General features: G+C 39.6%; 1 protein-coding gene across 1 annotated transcript in view; it reads right to left on the bottom strand.

Annotated features, from left to right (window-relative positions):
- Window positions 1-1,186: 1,186 nt before the first annotated feature.
- SPATS2 (spermatogenesis associated serine rich 2) overlaps window positions 1,187-19,911 on the bottom strand; it is an 84,361-nt gene continuing 65,636 nt past the window's right edge. The window contains exons 10-14 of the mRNA XM_084877433.1: window positions 18,295-18,353; window positions 13,397-13,506; window positions 6,887-6,989; window positions 5,529-5,764; window positions 1,187-4,499 (exon numbers count right to left, since the gene is read on the bottom strand). Of these exons, the coding sequence (XP_084733559.1) occupies window positions 4,185-4,499; window positions 5,529-5,764; window positions 6,887-6,989; window positions 13,397-13,506; window positions 18,295-18,353 (823 nt within the window). The 3' untranslated portion in view covers window positions 1,187-4,184. The remainder of the gene's footprint in view (window positions 4,500-5,528; window positions 5,765-6,886; window positions 6,990-13,396; window positions 13,507-18,294; window positions 18,354-19,911) is intronic.

The following is a 19,911-nucleotide window of genomic DNA, read 5'->3' on the forward strand; positions in this document are numbered from 1 at the left end:
CACTATGGAAAGCAGTCTGGCGATTCCTCAAAAAATTGAGAATAGAGCTACCATTCGACCCAGCAATCTCTCTCCTGGGTATATACCAAAAAACTTGAAATCACAAGCTATATGCACCTCTATGTTCATTGCGTCATTACTCATGGTGGCCAAGACATGGAAACAACCAAAGTGTCCATGATAGAGGACTGGATAAAGATGTGGTACGTACACAATGGAATACTATTCAACCATAAGAAAGAATGAAATAGCTCCATTTGCAACAACATGGATGGACTTGAGAACATTATGCTAAGTGAAATAAGTCACAGAAAAAGCTAAGAACCATATGATTTCACTCATAGGTGGGATATAAAACTGAACACAAACAGCAGTGTGGGGGTTGCCTGAGGGAAGGGGTGGGAGGAGGAAGTGGTCCTAATACATGGTGACATGAGGGTTTGACTTGGAGTAGTAAGCATATGGTACAATATACAAATCCAGTAACATAGAAACCAACACCTGAAACCTACGTATTCATGTTGACCAATGTCACCCCAATAAATTTAATAATAAAAAAGTGATACATTCTTACGATATGCATGGGCTAGTGCAGAAAGTCTCTGGAGGGAACACAAGGTACTTAAGAGGGGTTGCCTCAGGGGAGGGGGCAAAAAGTACAGCGTGAGATGGAGGCATATCTTTCATCATATGTTCTTTTGAACTTTTTACATTTATTTTTTAGCATTTGTAAATATATACTAGAGGCCCGATGCATGAAATTTGTGCAAGAGTCGGCCTTCCTTCCCCCCACCCCCTCGCTGCTGGCATCGGCTTCCCTCTGGCACCAGGGACCTGGACTTTCCTCTCAGCCCCAGCTTTGTCTGGAAAGTTGTCCAGTCTAATTAGCATATTTTGGTTTTATTATTATAGACTGATTTTTCGTAAACAAAACAAAAACTTATAAAAAGTAAGAACTGAAAAAAGCACTTCTATGGAAGTATGAATATTTTGATTCCTAAAAGAAAGAAAAATATATTTGCATGTTTGAATTCAGAAAATTTGTAGCAAGATATATATTAAACTTATCAATGGGACAAGATAGGGGAAGACTTTTTTTTTTTTTTATCTTCCATCATGCATCCTTTTGTACCATCCATTTATTCTTTTTTTCTTTTTTTAAATATATTTTATTGATTTTATACAGAGAGGAAGGGAGAGAGATAGAGAGTTAGAAACATCGATGAGAGAGAGTCATCCATCAGCTGCCTCTTGCACACCCCCCACTGGGGATATACCCGCAACCAAGGTACATGCCCTTGACCGAATCGAACCCGGGACCCTTCAGTCCCCAAGCCGACGCTCTATCCATTGAGCCAAACGGGTCCCGGCACATCCATTTATTCTTAATCCTCACCTGAGGATATTTTTTCCAGGGATTTAAAAAAATTTTTTTAAGAGAGTGGAAGGGAGGGAGAGAGGGTTTAAGAACTGTGATAAATAAGGGGCCTAGGAAATACCTGATGGTCATAATGAAGCCATGCTAACTTAAACATTCTCTCTCCAGGGGCGTATAACTGCCAGAGATAAGCAACCTGAAGTTTCAAGTCCTATCTCTAAGTTGGGAAAAAGCAAGACATTGATCTCTAAGAGGCAATGAAAAAGGAAGGAACAATGATGAGGAGGTAGGATCTCTTTGACCAGTGAGAGCTGCCCAGGGTTCAGAGCCCCTCTTCCTTAGGAAAGCCAGAGCTATATGGAGAGCAGGGAATGGGCTGCACAATTCAAACTTAAGATAAACCTAACTTATCTTTATGGAAGAAAATCAAATTGGCAAATTTAGGGATAGAATATCTACAACAGAAGATCCTAAATGAACTATGGTTTAGACATGATTAAAAAAAACCGTATAACACATACACACAAAAAACCTATATATTCATGTGTATATACACATATATGCCTTAAAGAATTTATAAGGGTATACAGCAAATTATTATTATTTAAAAAAAAATTTTTTTAATTGATTTCAGAGAGGAAGGAAGAGGGAGAGATAGAAACATCAATGATGACAGAGAATCATTGATAGGCTGCCTCTTGCATGCCCCACACTGGGGATTAAGCTCTCAACCCGGCACGTGCCCTGACTGGGAATCGAACTGTGACCTCGGGATTCATGGGTTGATGGTTGATCACTGAGCCACAACAGCTGGGCTACATCAAATTATTAATAGTCATTACTAACCCTGAGGAATAGAAACTTTAACTTTCTTCATTTACATTTCTGAATTATTTGATATTTTAAATACTACTTTTATAATTAAAAACAAAATGTAGAAAAATCTTCATAATTTTCAAACATTTTATGGTCACAGAAAAATATATTCAAATACTTTTCTATAAGATTTTAATTTTAACATAAAGACTGTTTTTCATAAACAGTGGCTTCCCATCTGTCTGGATGGTTAAATACAGTTCTGCTTAGATACAGAGATAGACCTCAGAATCCTTCAAGGTTGTTTTAATCTCTGGATTTCCTATAAAGGTAAGCAATTAATCAGAAAAGCAGGGGTTTTTTTCCTATACCTACCAGGCTGATGGTGTTGTTGGACAAATTCCTCAAAATGAGGTGATGAGCCTTTTAGAAAATGGCTTCCCAGTACTCCTTGACTACTGTTTTCATTACTGAAAGACACACACAATCTCTCATTCTCTCTAAATCTGTTCAACCAACCTGAACCAGGCAGCTCAGCTTCAGCCAAAGAGCCCGGAGAAGCCCCGAGGCAGCCGGGTTCTGCTCCGCTGCCACTTGCAGTCTGGGCTTCAGACCTGGGAGAACAAACACTGGCGAAATAAATCGCTCTGCTGTTATTAAATCATAGATGCTGGGGTGGGGATAGGGTGCAAGGGTCTGGCACCAATGCCACCTGCTACGTGTGGGAGCTCAATTATACGGTTACGTTCACTACTCCTGTCAAGGGATAGGCAGGAAGGAGGGGTGCTGATATAACCTTTGGTTGCCTGGGAGAGCCGCTGGCAGCTGTGGTTTTTCTAAACTGGTAAGCTCCCCTTTGGAAAGTCACCATTTCCCTATTCTATGAATCTTTCCCACAGGAACAGCTGCATTTGCTCATTCTGGCTCTTCACATTTTAATTTGGTTCTGAAGCTAAGCAGCGGACAGATGACTTAAGCATCAGACACCCTCACTTAAGCCCCGAACAAGCTGTCTCAGAGGCTTCTACCGCATGAGGCCCCAAGAAAAAGATAATGAAATGAAGTCACTTGCCGCTGGGAAACAAATGTGGGAACATTTATGCAGTTGTTTTTATTTACTCAACTCTAAAGACTGCGGCAATTTTTTGATGAGTAACACTTAGATTAACACTAATTACATAGCTATAAATTTGATTCAGGATAAGAATAGGATTTGAGAATAATAACAACAAAAATCTTCAAACATTAAAGCAAAGAAATACTTTTTCCCCTTCTTTTAACTTTAAATAAATGCTATTTTCCCATGGACTTCCCTAGACACATTTGCAGTCTAAGGAAATTAAGGAAACAAAGCTTTGGACATTTTGAAGAAACTGCAGGTTAAGCTATCATGCCAAGCAGGAGACTGAAACCCTGATCTGAGTGTCAATCTCAGGCACTTTATGAGAGGCAGATTCTCAAATATTTCCTGGTCTTTTTTCCTTCTCACCGATTAAAGTTCCCCTTCTCTGACTAATTCAGTGCAGTACACAAGCCCCTCAGTGCCTCTCCTGGTTAAACTGCTGTTAAGAGGGAACCTGACAAGCATGTGGCTTAGACTGGAAAGGCAGCAGGACTAGCTCCGATCCAGCCACTCCTGAGAGCCTGACCGTGGGGGCTGTGGGGACGGCCTCTGTGGGCAACTGAAAGGCCTGGTGCCCTGGGAAGAGCACTGCTTACTCTTGGGAAACGTGGCCATCATTGCCCATGATTCCTGGTAGAAATGACCAATCAGAATGAATCCAAATCACTGGGAAAGGTCAAGGGGGGAAAAACAGATTCCCCTCCAAAAATGATAAAGAGAAAATGAGGAAAGAAATATTTAGAATGCTATATAACAACTGATATGCGAAAACTTCTTTTTGTCATTAAATGTAACTATAAGTTTCCTAAAGTTCAGTTATCAAGTTGAATTATGTGGGATAAAGGAGAGAGGCCAATGGAATTTCCCTCAAGAGTTCACAGCTGCAGGATGAGAGGTCCTGGGTTTGCGCTGGGGCAGTGGGCCCTTTTTGAATGAGGGCTTAGGTGGGCTGGGTTCCGTGCCGGCTCCAGTCCCACTGCTCCCTGCAGAGCGCGCCTGGCCCCGTCCACTGGCATTTCCTGGTGCCTGGGGTTGTGAACTCTGATTCCTGGAACTGGATGAAAACCATGAGCTATTTCTGTGACGACCTGTACTATCGTGTCGTCCTTGGTTCGTGGGGTCACTGAACTTCTGGCCTTGTGGCCTGTAGCCTTGTCCTCCTCGTCGGTTCCTCGGCAACACCTATGGATGAAAGAATATGATGTTCAAAGCACTCTGGCATTGTGCTACTCCATTTGTTCCAGTTCAGTTTGTGGAGTATTCTGACAGCATCACTGTGGTAGCCCATACTTGCGACTCAGTTCTCTCTCAAGATTCACAGAATTCTGCCTGCTATCAGAAATAATCATTCTTTCACTATTTTCCCTGCCTTACACCACTAGGCCCTTCTCCTCTGAAGAGGAGGTTACTTTTCTTTAGCTGGGCACATGCTAGAGGAGGAAGAACATTCCTTGGTTTGTTACAAGCCCTCAATTGGGCAAGGATCTTATCACATGTCTGAGCTTTGCAGATGATAAATAATTTGTAAAGATAATGAACATTTGTTATAATAAAAGAAACATCATTATGATCAGTTTTGCTATATAAACCATAGATTTAATCACACTGCTATGACATGCAGTATATTTTTACATTATAACCCAGAAAGTTTATGGAATGGGATTTTATTTTTGTTTTCCAATTTCAATTCTGAAGAATTACTGACAGCACTGCTTTCAACTGCTCTTGTGTATATTTTTCAAACCAAGAAAAAGAAACTATGGATTATGCTTCAACTTTCTTGTGTTCACTCTTTAGGGAACCAAGTTCACACTCTCCAGTATATTCTATGTTGTACTTCTAGGGAGTTGCTGCTTCATTCTGGTGAACCTGCCACTGTGGTATTTATCTACCTCGAGATGGATGCACGACTCCCAATGTGACTAATTACCAGGCGATACGACCTACGACAGCTAGAATCACTGCCAACATCAGAAAGTCAGCAGTCTTGGCAACAAGAAAATCTAAATTGGCTGGTGGTTTGGAACATACATTCAAAAAGCTTTCTCTGGAACTAACGGGCTGGAGGGAATAAAGAGAGGAAGGTACTGTACTGAACTGTTAGCACTTAAACCATGACAACCTATATATTAAAACAACAACAAAGAAAAAAAATAAACTGATAATCTGGTGGCTTTCTTCCTGACTAGCTCAGTGTGGAAGCCAGGTTACCTGGCGATGAGGCTGATCGGACTGGCCACTGGAGTCTGCTCTGCCCACAGGAGTCTCTCCTGGTGCCGAGATTTTCTTGTGAGCACTTGTAAGGCTGGGAGCAGAGACACAGGTAGAAGCAGCAACAGCAACAGCAGCAGCAGCAGCAGCAGGGGCATCACACAGGCTACTCAGGGATACAGAGGTAACTGAGCTACATCGCGATCGGGTTGAATAGCTGTTCTTTGGATGGGACACTGAAACAAATATAAGAAATATGCAGTCATACAATGAAAGTGCATGAAGGGTAAGGTTTTCCCCATTTCACAATGAGCACTTTAAGGTAAATAACACTTATAAAAAGGATAACAAAAAGGAAAAATCTCTCTTCTGCCTTCTTCCTTCAAATCCCCACTGCTCTTAGAAACAAGCCAACAGTTTAAGAACAGAGTGACCTATCCGCCTACCCATTAGTGACTTCTTGACACTTCCCACGACCAAGATCCTGGCTCTGGCAGTTAACTAAACCTAGGAATAATAATATAAGCCATATATACAGTTCCTAAGGATGAACACTAAAGTACAGACTCTACAAAGAAAGACAAAGGTAAAGAGCTAATCTTTTTTAAAAAAAATTTGAACGATGCACAGTATAATTAATCAAGTTAATTAGTTAATATGAACTAATTAATTAATATGAACAGAACTAGTCTTTGTAACAAACGTATCTTCCTAAGTTTCTTTCGCAAAAATGATCCCAAACTCAAAATACCAATTTAGCGGGAAAAAATTAACATTTTCATTTCGAATTTTGTCAAAATTCAATGGTTTAATGCTCCCCACTAGATTTTTTTTCTTGGTGTTAAGCCTGGACTAGTGCTGAGTTCACAATCATTGCCCTAGAATCAACATTTCACTTTCATGCTGAGATGGAAAGAACCAAGGAGCTGAGTTCAGGCTTGGTGGCACACAAACTCTCACCTTAGAGGCACCACCCCCTTTGAAGCTATTGTTTTATCACCTATTGTATGCCAAGCAAGGTAGGTATAATGAAGTTCCAGAGGAAGAAAATGAGTAGAGGCAACTTTGGTCTGACTCCAGAGCCCCATGCTCTTTATACTTCATATCATACACTCTCAACTCAACAGAGAATGGATGAAAAAAATCTTATTGCAAATTTAGGGAGCTCATCCTGTGCTTCAAGCATCTGCATCCAATGACTTCTTAAAGATCTCAGAGCTACTTTTCATAAAAACAAACAAAACACAAGAGGCACGAAAGAAGAATCAGTAGAGAAGCCAACCAGCACTCCAGTCTCTAATGAATACAGTGTGGTCTTCTCACCACCATCTCCAGTGCCCAGAATCTCTCTCTCTCACCTTGTCCAAACGAATCGATGCTCTTCTTTAGCGTCTCTACGTCACAGGTGAACCGGGCTACTCTCCCCAGATCCTCGTCATATTTACGCTCACTAACGAAGTGCTGGAGAAAGGGCCAAGAAAAGCCTCAGGTGAGACACACAGTGTACATGGAATCGACTGCCTGCTACGTATGAATGAAACAGAATTATTTTCAATTGAATTATTTTATTGCTTCAAAGTTTTCTCAGTGGCCACAATATTACCAATGCTGGGTGACTGACAAAATTCAGTCATTTTCTTCAGAGCCCAAAGAGAAGTCTATTTAGGAGCTTTATGAAATACTACACGATGGTCAAACCCCACTAAGTATAATCACCAGAAACTGCAGAGAAAGGACAAAGAATTTACGTATAAGAGAGGGCCACTTTCCACTGTTGGCGATTCTCCACATTGTTCCATTTTATACATTTTATATAGCTCACAGTTTATAAACAGAGGCAGCACCAAAAACGCTCTGTAGTTACAACAATGATCCTGTTTAAAAGATGGTCTGGTTCTTTAGTAAAAACTTCCTTAGGAAACCCACTTCAACTCTTTGCAAAGTAGGATTTGTTAGTCCTTGAAATAGAAAATTTCTTGAGAAGAAAAATCATTCATGTGAAAAAATCAACTTTTTAAAAAAATATATCTTATTGATTTTTCACAGAGAGGAAGGGAGAGAGATAGAGAGCTAGAAACATCGATGAGAGAGAAACATCAACCAGCTGCCTCTTGCACACCCCCTACCGGGGATGTACCCGCAACCAACGTACATGCCTTTGACCGGAATCGAACCTGGGACCTTTCAGTCCGCAGACCGACGCTCTACCGCTGAGCCAAACCGGTTTCGGCTGAAAAAATCAACTTTACAAATGAGAAGTTTGTGCTGTATATAATTTAACCCTTTTAAGCTGACTGAGCTGAGAAGTAATCAACCTCTTGGGCCAAAAACTAACTATACTACAGAAAATGAGGGACTAAATACATGTTAGGAATAGTGTTTCTGAGGGTCTATTTCAATTAATGTAGCCGGGAATCACTTTAAGATGAAAAGGAAATAAAAAAGAAAAGTTATAATTCTCCTAGATAAAATTTAGAAGAATTAAGCTCATTAGAGCAGTCTTGGCAGTGTTCTAATTCTACCTCAGATGTTCAAGTAGTAGAACTGAATGCAACAGAATCCTTGAGATGCGTCTAGAAGCAGTGAAAAGGAAAGGAGAAATAAAAATTACCTCTGGCCCTGACTGGTTTGGCTCAGTGGATAGAGTGTCAGCCTGCAGACTGAGAGGTCCCAGGTTCGATTCCGGTCAAGGGCATGTACCTTGGTTTCGGGCACATCCCTAGTAGGAGGTGTGCAGGAGGCAGCCGATCGATGTTTCTCTCTCATCGATGTTTCTAACTCTCTATTCCTCTCTCTTCCTCTCTGTAAAAAATCAATAAATATATATTTTAAAAAAAAATTACCTCTGGCCTTTGAAGCCCTAAAGCTTCAGAGTATATTATGGCTCAGGAAAGGACACAAAGTTCTGTGACAAAGCCTTCGACATGTGGTATCAGTCTGAGATTAAGTCTGAAACAAATTCTAGAGTTTGTTGAGCCAAAGACATAACGAATGACGGAAATAAAATGATCTGGAAATAAGACATTTAAATTGCATAGCACCCACTTCAGTACACTGAAAATGTGGAGAGAAACAGATCCTTAGTCAGCCTGCAGAAATATTTCTAGCAGCTTTTCAACCACGTGGGAAGGAAAACAGATGAAGCCTGTGAGAGCCAGAATTCTCATCTTAATTCCAAAGGGGTTTCCGGCTTCTCCCAGATAGTTGATTGAGACTGACTGGCATCAATATGAAGACGACTTGCTATAAAATTTAGTAATATAGTTTTAATCAGAAAATTGTAATTAAAATTTTGCATTGTTTTGCTATTTCACCCCAATAGAGTCTAAGGGGAAGAAGTGGAAGTACTAACATAACCTAGGGTTTGTGTAAAACACGGGCTGGGGATCGAACCTGCAATCCAGGTATGTGCTCTTGACTGGAATCAAACCCATGACTCTTCAATTCGTGGGCTGATGCTCTAACCACTTAGCAACACTGGTTAGGGCAGAAACACTGTTCTTTAGCTATGAATTTAAAATGTTTATGTGTTAAGAACTCTGAATATTGCACCAAAAAAACTACTAGAACCGATAAATCAGTCTAGTAGTAGGAAATAAAATTTTTCAGAAATCAGTTGCATTTTAATACACCAGTAATGAACTAATAAAAAGGGAAACTAAAATACCTAGGAATAAATTTAACCAAGGAGATAAAAGACTTATACTTGGAAAAATTGTAAGACAAAAAGAAAGAAATTGAAGAAGATACAAATATAGGGTGGGGCAAAAGTAGGTTTATAATTGTTAATATGGAAACACAATAACTAATAAATAATAATACAAGAATAAATTCTGTTTCGCCTACACACAACTGTAAATCTACTTTTGCGCTCCCTTAAAAATGGAAGCATATACTGTGTTTATGAATAGGAAGAATTAACATCGTTAAAATGTCCATACTGCTGTAGCCAGTTTGTCTCAGTGGTTAGTGTCAACCCTTGGGCTAAAGGGTCGCAGGTTTGACTCCCATCAAGGGCATGGCATGTACCGTGGTTGCAGGCTCAATCCCTGGACCCCATTGGTGCGTGCAGAAGGCAACCAATTGACATGTCTCTCACATCGATGCTTTTTTCTCTCCCCACTCCTCCTCCCTTCCTTCCACTCTCTCTAAAAATCAATGGAAAAATATCCTCAAGTGAGGATTAAAAAAAACCAAAACGGTAAAAGTTCCTCAAAAAATTAAAATGGACTTGCCTTATGACCTAGTGGTTTCACTTCTGGGTATATACCCAAAGAAACCCAAAATAGGAATTCAAAAAGATTTATGCAATCCCTTGTTCACTGCAGTGTTATTTACAATAGCTAAGACATGGAAGCAACCTAAATGCCTAGCAAAAGATGAGTGGATAAGAAAGTTGTGGAAGCCAAAACCAGTTTGGCTCAGTGGATAGAGCGTTGGCCTGCGGACTGAAAGGTCCCGGGTTCGATTTCGGTCAAGGGCATGTACCTTGGTTGTGGGCACATCCCCAGTAGGGGGTGTGCAAGAGGCAGCTGATCGATGATTCTCTCTCATCAATGTTTCTCTCTATCTCTCTCCTTTCCTCTCTGTAAAATATCAATAAAATATATATTAAAAAAAAAAAAAAAAGTTGTGGTACCCCTGACATTGGCCCTCAAATCAAAGGGTTGCAGGTTTGATTCCCAAACCCTGTCTGGACTCATGTGAGAACCAACCAATTGATGTGCCTCTCACGTGTCAATGTTTCTCTCTTTTTTCCCTGCTTCCCCGACTTCGACTTTCTCTAAAAATCAATGGAAAAAAATATCCTCCAGTAAGTGTTAAAAAAAAAAAAGTTTGATATATACATATATGGAATTTACTCAACCATAAAAAAGAAGGAAATCTTGCCATTTGCAACAAAATGGATGGATCTAGAGGGTATTATGCTAAGTGAAAAAAGTCAGACAGATAAAGACAAGTATCATCTGATTTCACTTTCATGTAGAATCTAAAGAACAAAATAAACCAACAAAATAGAAACAGACTAATAGCTACAGAGAACAAGCTGATGGTTGCCAGAGGGGAGAGACAGAGAGGGGTTGGGGTTATGGATGAAAAAGGTGAAGGGATTAAGGAGTACATATTGGTAGTCACTAAATAGCCATGGTGATGTAAAGTACAGCATAGAAAATATAGTCAATAATATTGTCATAACTATCGATATGTATGCCAGGTGGGTAGTTGAAATGGGAGGGAATCATCTTGTAAATTATATGATTGTCAGCCACAATGCTATACACCTAAAACTAATATAAAATAATATTGCATGTCAACTGTAATTGAAAAAAAATTAAAAGTTTTAAAAAAATGTATGAGTGTTAAACACAAGTAATCTTTACAAATTATAATATAATTAACATCTCAAATTGCTCATATTTCTCTATAAAATCAGAATCGACTATTTATTTCCAAAAAGTATATTTTATTTATTTTTTACAGAGAAGAAGGGAGAGGGAGAGAGAGTCAGAAACATTGATGAGAGAGAAACATCAAACAGCTGTTTCCTGCACACCCCTCACTGGGGATGTATCTGTAACCAAGGTACATGTTCTTGATCAGAATCTAATCTGGGACCCTTGAGTCCACAGGCCAATACTCTATCCACTGAGCCAAACTGGCCAGGGCTGGACCAACCATTTAAATATTTACTAAACACTGTCCAAATGGTGTGACTCAGTGGTTGAGCATCAATCCATGCACCAAGAAGTCACAGGTTCATATCCCAGTCAGGACACCTGCACATATTGTGGGCTTGATCCCGGTGGGGGCCATGCAGGAGGCAGCTGATTAATGTTTCTCTCTCATCAATGTTTCTATCTCTCTCTCTCCCCCTCTCCCTTCCTTTCTCTCTAAACTCAATAAAACATATTTAAAAACTAGAGGACTGGTGCACGAAATTTGTGCATAGGGTGTGTGTGTGTGTTGTGTGTGTGTCCCTCAGCCCAGCCTGCATCCTCTCCAATCTGGACCCCTCTAGGGCAGTCAGACATCTCTCTCATAATCCAGGACTGCTGGCTTCCAAATGCTGGCTTCCAAATCCACTGCCTGCCTGCCTGCCTGATTGCCCCTAACTGCTTCTGCTTGCCAGCCTGATCAACCCCTAACCTCTCCCCTGCAGGCCTGATTGCCCCTAACTGCCCTCCACTGCTAGCCTGATCACCCACAACTGCCCTCCCCTGCTGGTCATCTTGTGTTCACATGGGGGCAACCATCTTGTGTGTTGGAGTGATAGTCAATTTGCATATTATATCTTTATTATATAGGATAGCCCTGGTCAGTGTACTCAGTGATTATAGCATCAGCCTGCGCACCAAAGGGTTGCAGGTTTGATTTCCAGTCAAGGACACATCCTGGGTCTCAGGTTCACTCCCCCCCCCCGCCCCCCCCCCCCCCCCCGTTGGGATGCATGCAGGAGGCAACTGATAGATGTCTCTCACATCGATGTTTCTTTCTCTCTCTTACCCCTTCTCTTCCTCCCTCCGTGCCTCCCTCTTCCACACTCTCTGAAAAAGCAATGAGAAAAATATCCTCAGGTGAGGATGAACAAAATACAAACATACATACATATACACATACTAGTATAGTGGTCGGCAAACTCATTACTAGTCAACAGAGCCAAATATCAATAATACAACAATTAAAATTTATTTTGAGAGCCAAAAACCAACTTCTGCGCATGGGCCATGAAGTTTCTATTGCACTGTACGTTTCAATGGCACAGATATTTTGTGGAAGAGCCACACTCAAGAAATCAAAGAGCTGAATGTGCTCGCGAGCTGCAGTTTGCCGACCACTGTACTAGTACATAAATAAATATTTACTTATTTACTGAATACCTGTTATATGCCAAGATACTATGCTAGGCACTGAAGAGTCAGCAGTTTTGCCATTGTAAAGTTCACCAGCTAGTGAGAATAACAGATTAATCAAATGTACATGGAATATAACTGCTATGAAGGCACAAAATAGGAAGAAAACCAGGAAGGATGAGTAGATTGTGAGTAACTGTGTGCTGGGAGTGGCAGGGAGGGAAGAGTATTTTGGACAGATGAATAGCATGTGTAGTAGTCCTCCAGCAGGAGGGAGCAGGATGTGTCTGCAGAAAGGAAAAGTTAATATGGCTGGAACTGAGAACAAGGGGGCATGGTGTGAAAGAATGATGCTGGCAGGGCCAACTCCACAGAGCCCTACAGGCTTTGCTAAGGATTACAGTCTTTATCCTAAAGCAATGGAGCCCTGGTCCATGTGTTCAGTGGTTAGAGCTTTGCCCCTTGCACTAAAGAGTCACAGGGTTCAATTCCTGGTCACGGGCATGTATCTGGGTTACAGGTTTGATCCTAGGCCCCAGTTGGAGCATGTATAGGAGGCAACCAATTGATATGTCTCTTTCATATCAATGTTTCAAAACAAATAATAATAAAAGAAATGGAAAATTTGAAGTAGGTTACTGCAGTGTGAGGAACAGATTTGGAGGGATGGAGAGTGTGAACAGAATCAGTTATGAGGCTATTACAGCAGCTACTTGCTCATGACAGTGGTGGTGGTGATGAAGAGAAAAGGTCAGATCTGAGATTCAGTAGGAATTCAAATGGACAGGGTCTGCTGATGGACTTCATGCTGGAAAGGAGAAATTTCCCAAAGTTTCCAGCTTGGAAAAGTGGATAGATGACAGTACCACTTACAGAGAAAAGGAACCTGAACGAGGGCCAGGTTTTGAAAGGAAAGATCATGAATTCATTATATTAGATATGGCCATGAATTATGGAGATTTGTTACTTTAGTCCTGGAGGGCAAGAAGAAAGGCAAAAAGGAGAAGGAAGTTTTACCTTGATATCAGCTCTGAGCTCAACCAACTGCTCTTCTGACATTCGAACAGCCACATCAGTCATCTTCTTTAGAAGTTCAGCTTTCTTTTGTCGGCTGAGCAAAATTTCCACTGTAGAGGAAAAAGGAGTATAACTCTATGTTCTGGCTCAATAGGATAAAGAATTGGAAATACAGGCCTTGCTGAATGTATTTGGAGAGCCAAAGGTCCAGTTTCCACCTTCTTGAGTGACTCTAAAGGCCGTTAAAAGGTAAAGACTCCATTAAATAAAAAAGACACATAAATCATTTGTCATTTCTCTTTTTCCTCTTCCCATGAAAATACATTTTTTAAAAATTTTATCAAGAAACATAAATTAACGCCCTGGCTGGGATAGCTCAGTATGCCCAGACTGTGGGCTCACTCCCCGGTGGGGGTCGTACAGGAGGCAGCCTTTCAATGTTTTGTTCTCACACTGACGTTTCTCTTCCTCTCCCTTCTTCTCTAAAATCAATTTTAAAAACTTTTTAAAGAATCATATAAGTTAAAACAGAATATACACACATGGTAAAAAAGACTTACCTAGAATAAAGAGCATTAAATGAAAAGTTAAAGTGTCTCTCCTACTTCTGACTTTGTGGTCCCCTCCCCAGAGGAAACCAGTTAATTTCTTACGTATACCTCCAAATATAGTCTATGCATATATAACATTTATCTCTCTCCCTTTTAGCTTCTCCTCACTGATGCAAGTGTATCATATATGTGGTCCTCCCATTACCTTAACTATTTTTCACTCATGTGAGTGTATCATATACGTGGTCCTCCCATTAACTTAACTTTTATTTTTTTTTAATAGTTCATGGAAAACTACTTTGTAAAATTATTTTTAAAAAATTGATTTCAGAAAGTAAGGGAGAGGGAGAGAGAGATAAAAACATCAATGAAAAGAGAGAATAATTGATCGGCTGCCTCCTGCCATGTCCCCTACGGGGGATCAAGCTCACAACCCAGGCATGTGTCCTTGATCAGAACTGAATCGGGGACTCTTCAGTTCTATCCACTGAGCCAAACCGGCTATGGCTACCTTAGCTATTTTTACTTAGCATATCGTGAGGTTCAATTCCCGTTAATACATTGGTTCTCCCTTGCTGTTGAATAGCCACTTAGTAGTCTAATATATGGATATACCATAATAATTTATCAAGTTTCTCTAATGCTGGATATTTAGGTTGTTTACAGCCTGTTAAGAAACATCTTTAGCATGCTCCCAGATGTGTAACTCAGATATGACTGAGAAGGACAACAAACAAACTATAAACCTCTCAGAGTAGAGAATAGAGACTATAGAGGGCAAAAAGTCCTCCTAGAAATCAGAACCAGGGCTGCCGGATAAACCAAGGAAATTTCTCTTCCAACAGGCCAGGGACTGCTATTCCTGTCCAGTAAGATTTGATGACTGCTTTTCCAGATGGGAACTTTTACTATAATTCTTGCTATAATTATTTCTCTATCAGAATAATATTCGAGGAGGCGGCATTTAATTTTTGTTTTACTTTATGGGGCTCCACACAGCAGTGTGCCATATCCAGACCTGTTAAAAGATCTGAAATTCCCCAGAAGTCCTAACTTTCAGCTGAGTATACTAACTAGATGACACTTTGGAGGTGATGCCATTGACGAGGTGAGTGTATTCTCATTTGGGGAAAAACAGAGATAGCAAAGACTGTTAATGACTGCATATTCATTCACCTGTTCTTCCTGCCAGAAGTCCAATATTGTTGGGTATGAAACTATTTAGGCAAAATTCTGTATTTCCTGACTCTGCTACAGATAAGACAGTCATATGATACAGTCTGGCCACTGAGATCTAAGCAGAACTCACAGGGTGAGGTTCACAGGAAAGCTCTTTAAAGGAGTCTTGGGCAGCATGTAACATTTTGCTCTTTCTTGACTGGAGCCTCTTTGACCATAAACTCTCTAAGGATGTCTGGGTAGAATAGAGAAGGCTGGGTCTCCCATGTCATTTTGGAGATTCCCTTCAGCCTTGGATCACCTTTCATTTCACAAGAAAAAAATAAACTCACATTTATTTAGGCTACTCTGTTAACATGTAATCAAACTCAATTACCAACTGATATACACATAATCCTGTAATCTATTGATAATTAACCAAATTTATTTTAGAAGAAATAAACTTTTCAAAGAGGTACATCAGGTATTACATCAAGTTGAACCACTTTATTTTTAAAAAATATATTTTATTGATTTATTTTACAGACAGGGAGGGAGAGGGATAGAGTTAGAAACATCAATGAGAGAGAAACATCAATCAGCTGCCTCCTGCACATTCCCTACTGGGGATGTGCCGGCAACCAAGGCACATACCCCCGACCAGAATTGAATCTGGGACCCTTTAGTCCGCAGGCCAATGCTCCATTCACTGAGCCAATCCAGCAGAGCCTCTTTAGCAAGTTTTCTTAACCTGCTTGCCACATATATGCCACCCATAGATTGCCCATACCCATGTCAGGTTAATGTGTAAGGGCATACTTTCCCAATAAAGTAGAAACATGCCTACAAACACCAAGGACGAAAAGCTACAAATGATCTATTGGTCTGGCTCCCAAGATAAAACCTACTTGCTATTTGTATCAAATTCACTTTCTCTCAGCTCCAGCATTCTAGGATTCTAAAATGGAGAAAGCGTGTTGGGTAAAGATTTCTACATATATCAGATTAACTCAGAGAACCTAATTATATGACTCTGAACAAGTCACATTTTTTCCAAATAATTAGTTTTTTTCATTTATGAAATGGAAAAAAGAAAAGGAAACCCTATCTCATAAAGTTGACATGAAGATGGCATATCAGTAAAAAAAAAACCTCTGAATTGTAAAGTACTATGAACATATAAATTAATAAAACTATATAGCGTATTTAAAAAAAGCAGCCCCTTATTGATAGTTTTGGTAAATGAGTAATTACATTAGTGTCACTGAGAACCAGGATTTTTAGCAAGGGAGAAATATATAAAATTGATCAAGTTCAGTAAAACTATAGTTCTGAATTTGATAAAATAAGATTGGCCATGAATTGATAACTGGTTGAAGCTGGGTGGTGGGAATTAACTGTATCAGCCTCTCTATTTTAAATATTAAGGGCTATGTGTTCTTACTAGATTTGTTATCTGAACTGTCATCTTAAAAAAGAACACAGGTTTATGAAAGGACTAAAATTGTCACATTTAGAAATTTCAGGATATATCACTCAATTTAAATGAAATCTTACCTCTGAAAAACAGTGGGTAACATCTCTGCTATATTTGAACTTTTCAGGTTAAAATGGATAAAAATTAAATTCAGCTCAGTGCTTCAAAGTTGCCTCCTCCTGCCATGACCATTGACACAAATTATTTAATTGTGAGTCATTATCTTAACTATTTCCATTCTTACCAGTTTAAAAGCAGGTTAAAAGAAACATCCTTTGCCCAACAGGCGTGGCTCAGTGGTTGAGCATTGACCTATGAACCAGGAGGTCACCATCTGATTCCTGGTCAGGACACATGCCTGGGTTTTGGGCTCAATCCCCAGCTGATCAATGATTCTCTCTCATTATTGATAGTTTCTAACACTCACACCCTCTCCCAGCCTCTCCGAAATCAATAAAAATATATTGAAAAAAACAAACATCAAAAACATTACTTTTATTTTATTTACTTTTTATTCTCACCAGAGGATATTTTTCTATTGTTTTCTAGAGAGAGTGGAAGGGAGGGAGGAGAGAGACAGAAAGAGAGAAACAGCAATGTGAGAGACACGCTGACTGGTGCTTCCTGCATGTGCCCCTACCTGGGTTAGGGAGCCTGCAACCGAAGTACATACATGCCCTTGACCAGGAATGGAACTCATAACCCTTTGGTCTGTGGGCCAAACTCTAATAGTTGAGCGAACTGGCCAAGGCAAGAAACAACCTTCTTAATTATAAATTTGGCATTTGATGCATGAAAGTAAAACCTGCTGCTGAAAAGCCCCAAAGTAATGCCATCAGATAAGCTGCAGTTAACTTTCATACAGCTGTATTATTTTTAACTGATGCTTATAGAAATTACCAAATCAGGTATTTTATTAATTACCCACAAATTACCCAATAGATTCCTCCAGAATCTATTTTGTAAGCTTTCAAGGAATCCTAGTCAAAATATCTTGAACCCTCAATCCATCGATTTTCTTCTACCCAAATGATTAGACACTGAGTAAATACTATTGTATAAACTGAGAAAAATAAGTTCTGAGGCCAAAACTGGTTTGACTCAGCGGTAGAGCATCGGTCTGCGGACTGAAAGGTCCCAGGTTCGATTCCGGTCAAGGGCTTGTACCTTGGCTGCGGGCACATCCCCAGTGGGGGTGTGCAAGAGGCAGCGGTCGATGTTTCTCTCTCATCGACGTTTCTAGCTCTCTATCTCTCTCCCTTCCTCTCTGCAAAAAATCAATAAAATATATTAAAAAAAAAAAAAAGTTCTGAAATAGCTAATGACATGAATGTATACGCTAAATTGTAGGCAACGTGAACGTCTCCTCTGATTGTGCCGTAGGAAATCTTCAATCACAGGAGAAAAATAAAATAAAACTCCAAGCACCTGCAGGAGACTTTATTTTCCTAAACAGATGTTGTGGTGGAAGACACCATGATGCAGTTTCTTATACACTGAACTCTAAAATATTAACATTTGGAAATACTTTAAAAACAGGCTCTTGTAAAGTTGTTTTGCTGAAAAAATTCATACACTAGTGCAATACAACTGCTCAAGATTTTTTAATTAAATATATAAACTTTCTTTTTTTGACATTTATTGAGCTTTAGCTATAAGAGTTGAGAAGGACCTACTAACTTGTAATGGCTTTAATTAAAGATCAGTCTTACTTGCTTCAGCTTTCACTTTGTCCATTTCAGCCAGCAATGCCACTTCTCGATCCATTAAACTAAGAAGGGATGACAAAGGGGGGGAAAAGGTTTGATCAGAAATTTAAAACAGAAAAATTGCACATTGTAATAGTGGAGAAAGATTTACAGAGTCTGTTCACTAAAAGCATACTACAAAGTAAATACTGTATGAACCATAAGGAAATTGTATTATCCTCAGAAAAGAATATTTTAAGTATTCAACAGAACTAATTCCCTTTTATTTCTATATATTACCTCACACCAGTAGATGGCAGTAGAAAGCTATCAAACATTGCTTGGTAAATTGTGCTAAAAGCAAAATGTCCTTATGGAAATTACATATTTCCATATATGTGCTCACATATTTTAGTCCATAAAGTTGGACAGCTTTGATTCTATGCATTTACCAGGCAGTATCTCTGCTTAGGCATGGTAAACTTATCCATGATTAGGATTTGTGTACCTTCAACATTTTTGCCACTAGTTGCACTAGTCTGTACTGGCACTTTAAACTTTAGAATGAAATGTAGTCACTGTGCAGATTTTTGGTAAACATTTACTAGTAATCCAGGAAATATGGAATCAAAGTTTTCTGGTAGTCTTTTTACAGAAAAAGAACATAAGTGGATAATTAGCACTTTCTCCATTGCAAATGTAAATGGCATGTATAGCTTTTCTATGTCCTTATAGAAGAGTTCAGATAGTAAGTAGGCTGTCCTAGTATTCAACCTCTGGATGCAAAAAATTTACCATATCCATTTCCCATTGTGGTGGGAAAATATACTAAACATTTTAATATCTACACAACCATGAAATGTTTCAACTTTCTTCAAATTTGGAAATCATTCTGATTTCTCCTTATGAATGGGAATTAAAGGATCAAAAGTCCTACTCTTATTTCTTGTAAAACCAATTTTCTCTCCCTCTCTCTCTCTCTCTCTCTCTTTCTCTCTCTCTCTCTCTCTCTCTCTCTCTCTCTCTCTCTCTCTCTCACACACACACACACACACACAGCTCAGCATGTAGTTATGTTAGCACAAAGTAGTTAATAAGGAGACTACAGTATAAAATATACAAAAAAGTGTAAGGCAGGGACTTTTCCTCAAGGAGCAAAATTCTTTATAGTGACGTGCCAGAGAACACAGGTTTGATAATTATACGCATGATGTTAATAAATAGACTTGTAGCCGAGACCAGTTTGGCTCAATGGGTAGAGCGTCGGCTTGGGGACTGAAGGGTCCCGGGTTTGATTCCGGTCAAGGGCATGTACCTTGGTTGCGGGCATATCCCCAGTAGGGGGTGTGCAAGAGGCAGCTGATCGATGACTCTCTCTCATCGATGTTTCTAACTATCTCTCTCCCTTCCTCTCTGTACAAAATCAATAAAATATATTTTAAATAGACTTGTAAAGGAACAAATGTGGTTGGCATATTAATTCAAAAGCACCAGACTGGAGAAGAGATATAACTATTGTGGGGTAGCAATATTTTGTTAAGAAAGCATTTCCCAAACCTTGGTAATATTTTGCTTCAAGAACTCTAGCAGCATTTGGAATACCTAAAAAGCAAAACAAAAGCACAACTGATACAGAAGCTG

Source organism: Pipistrellus hanaki (genome assembly GCF_964339955.1).
Source record: "Pipistrellus hanaki genome assembly, chromosome: 3".
NCBI classification, from domain to species: Eukaryota; Metazoa; Chordata; class Mammalia; order Chiroptera; family Vespertilionidae; genus Pipistrellus; species Pipistrellus hanaki.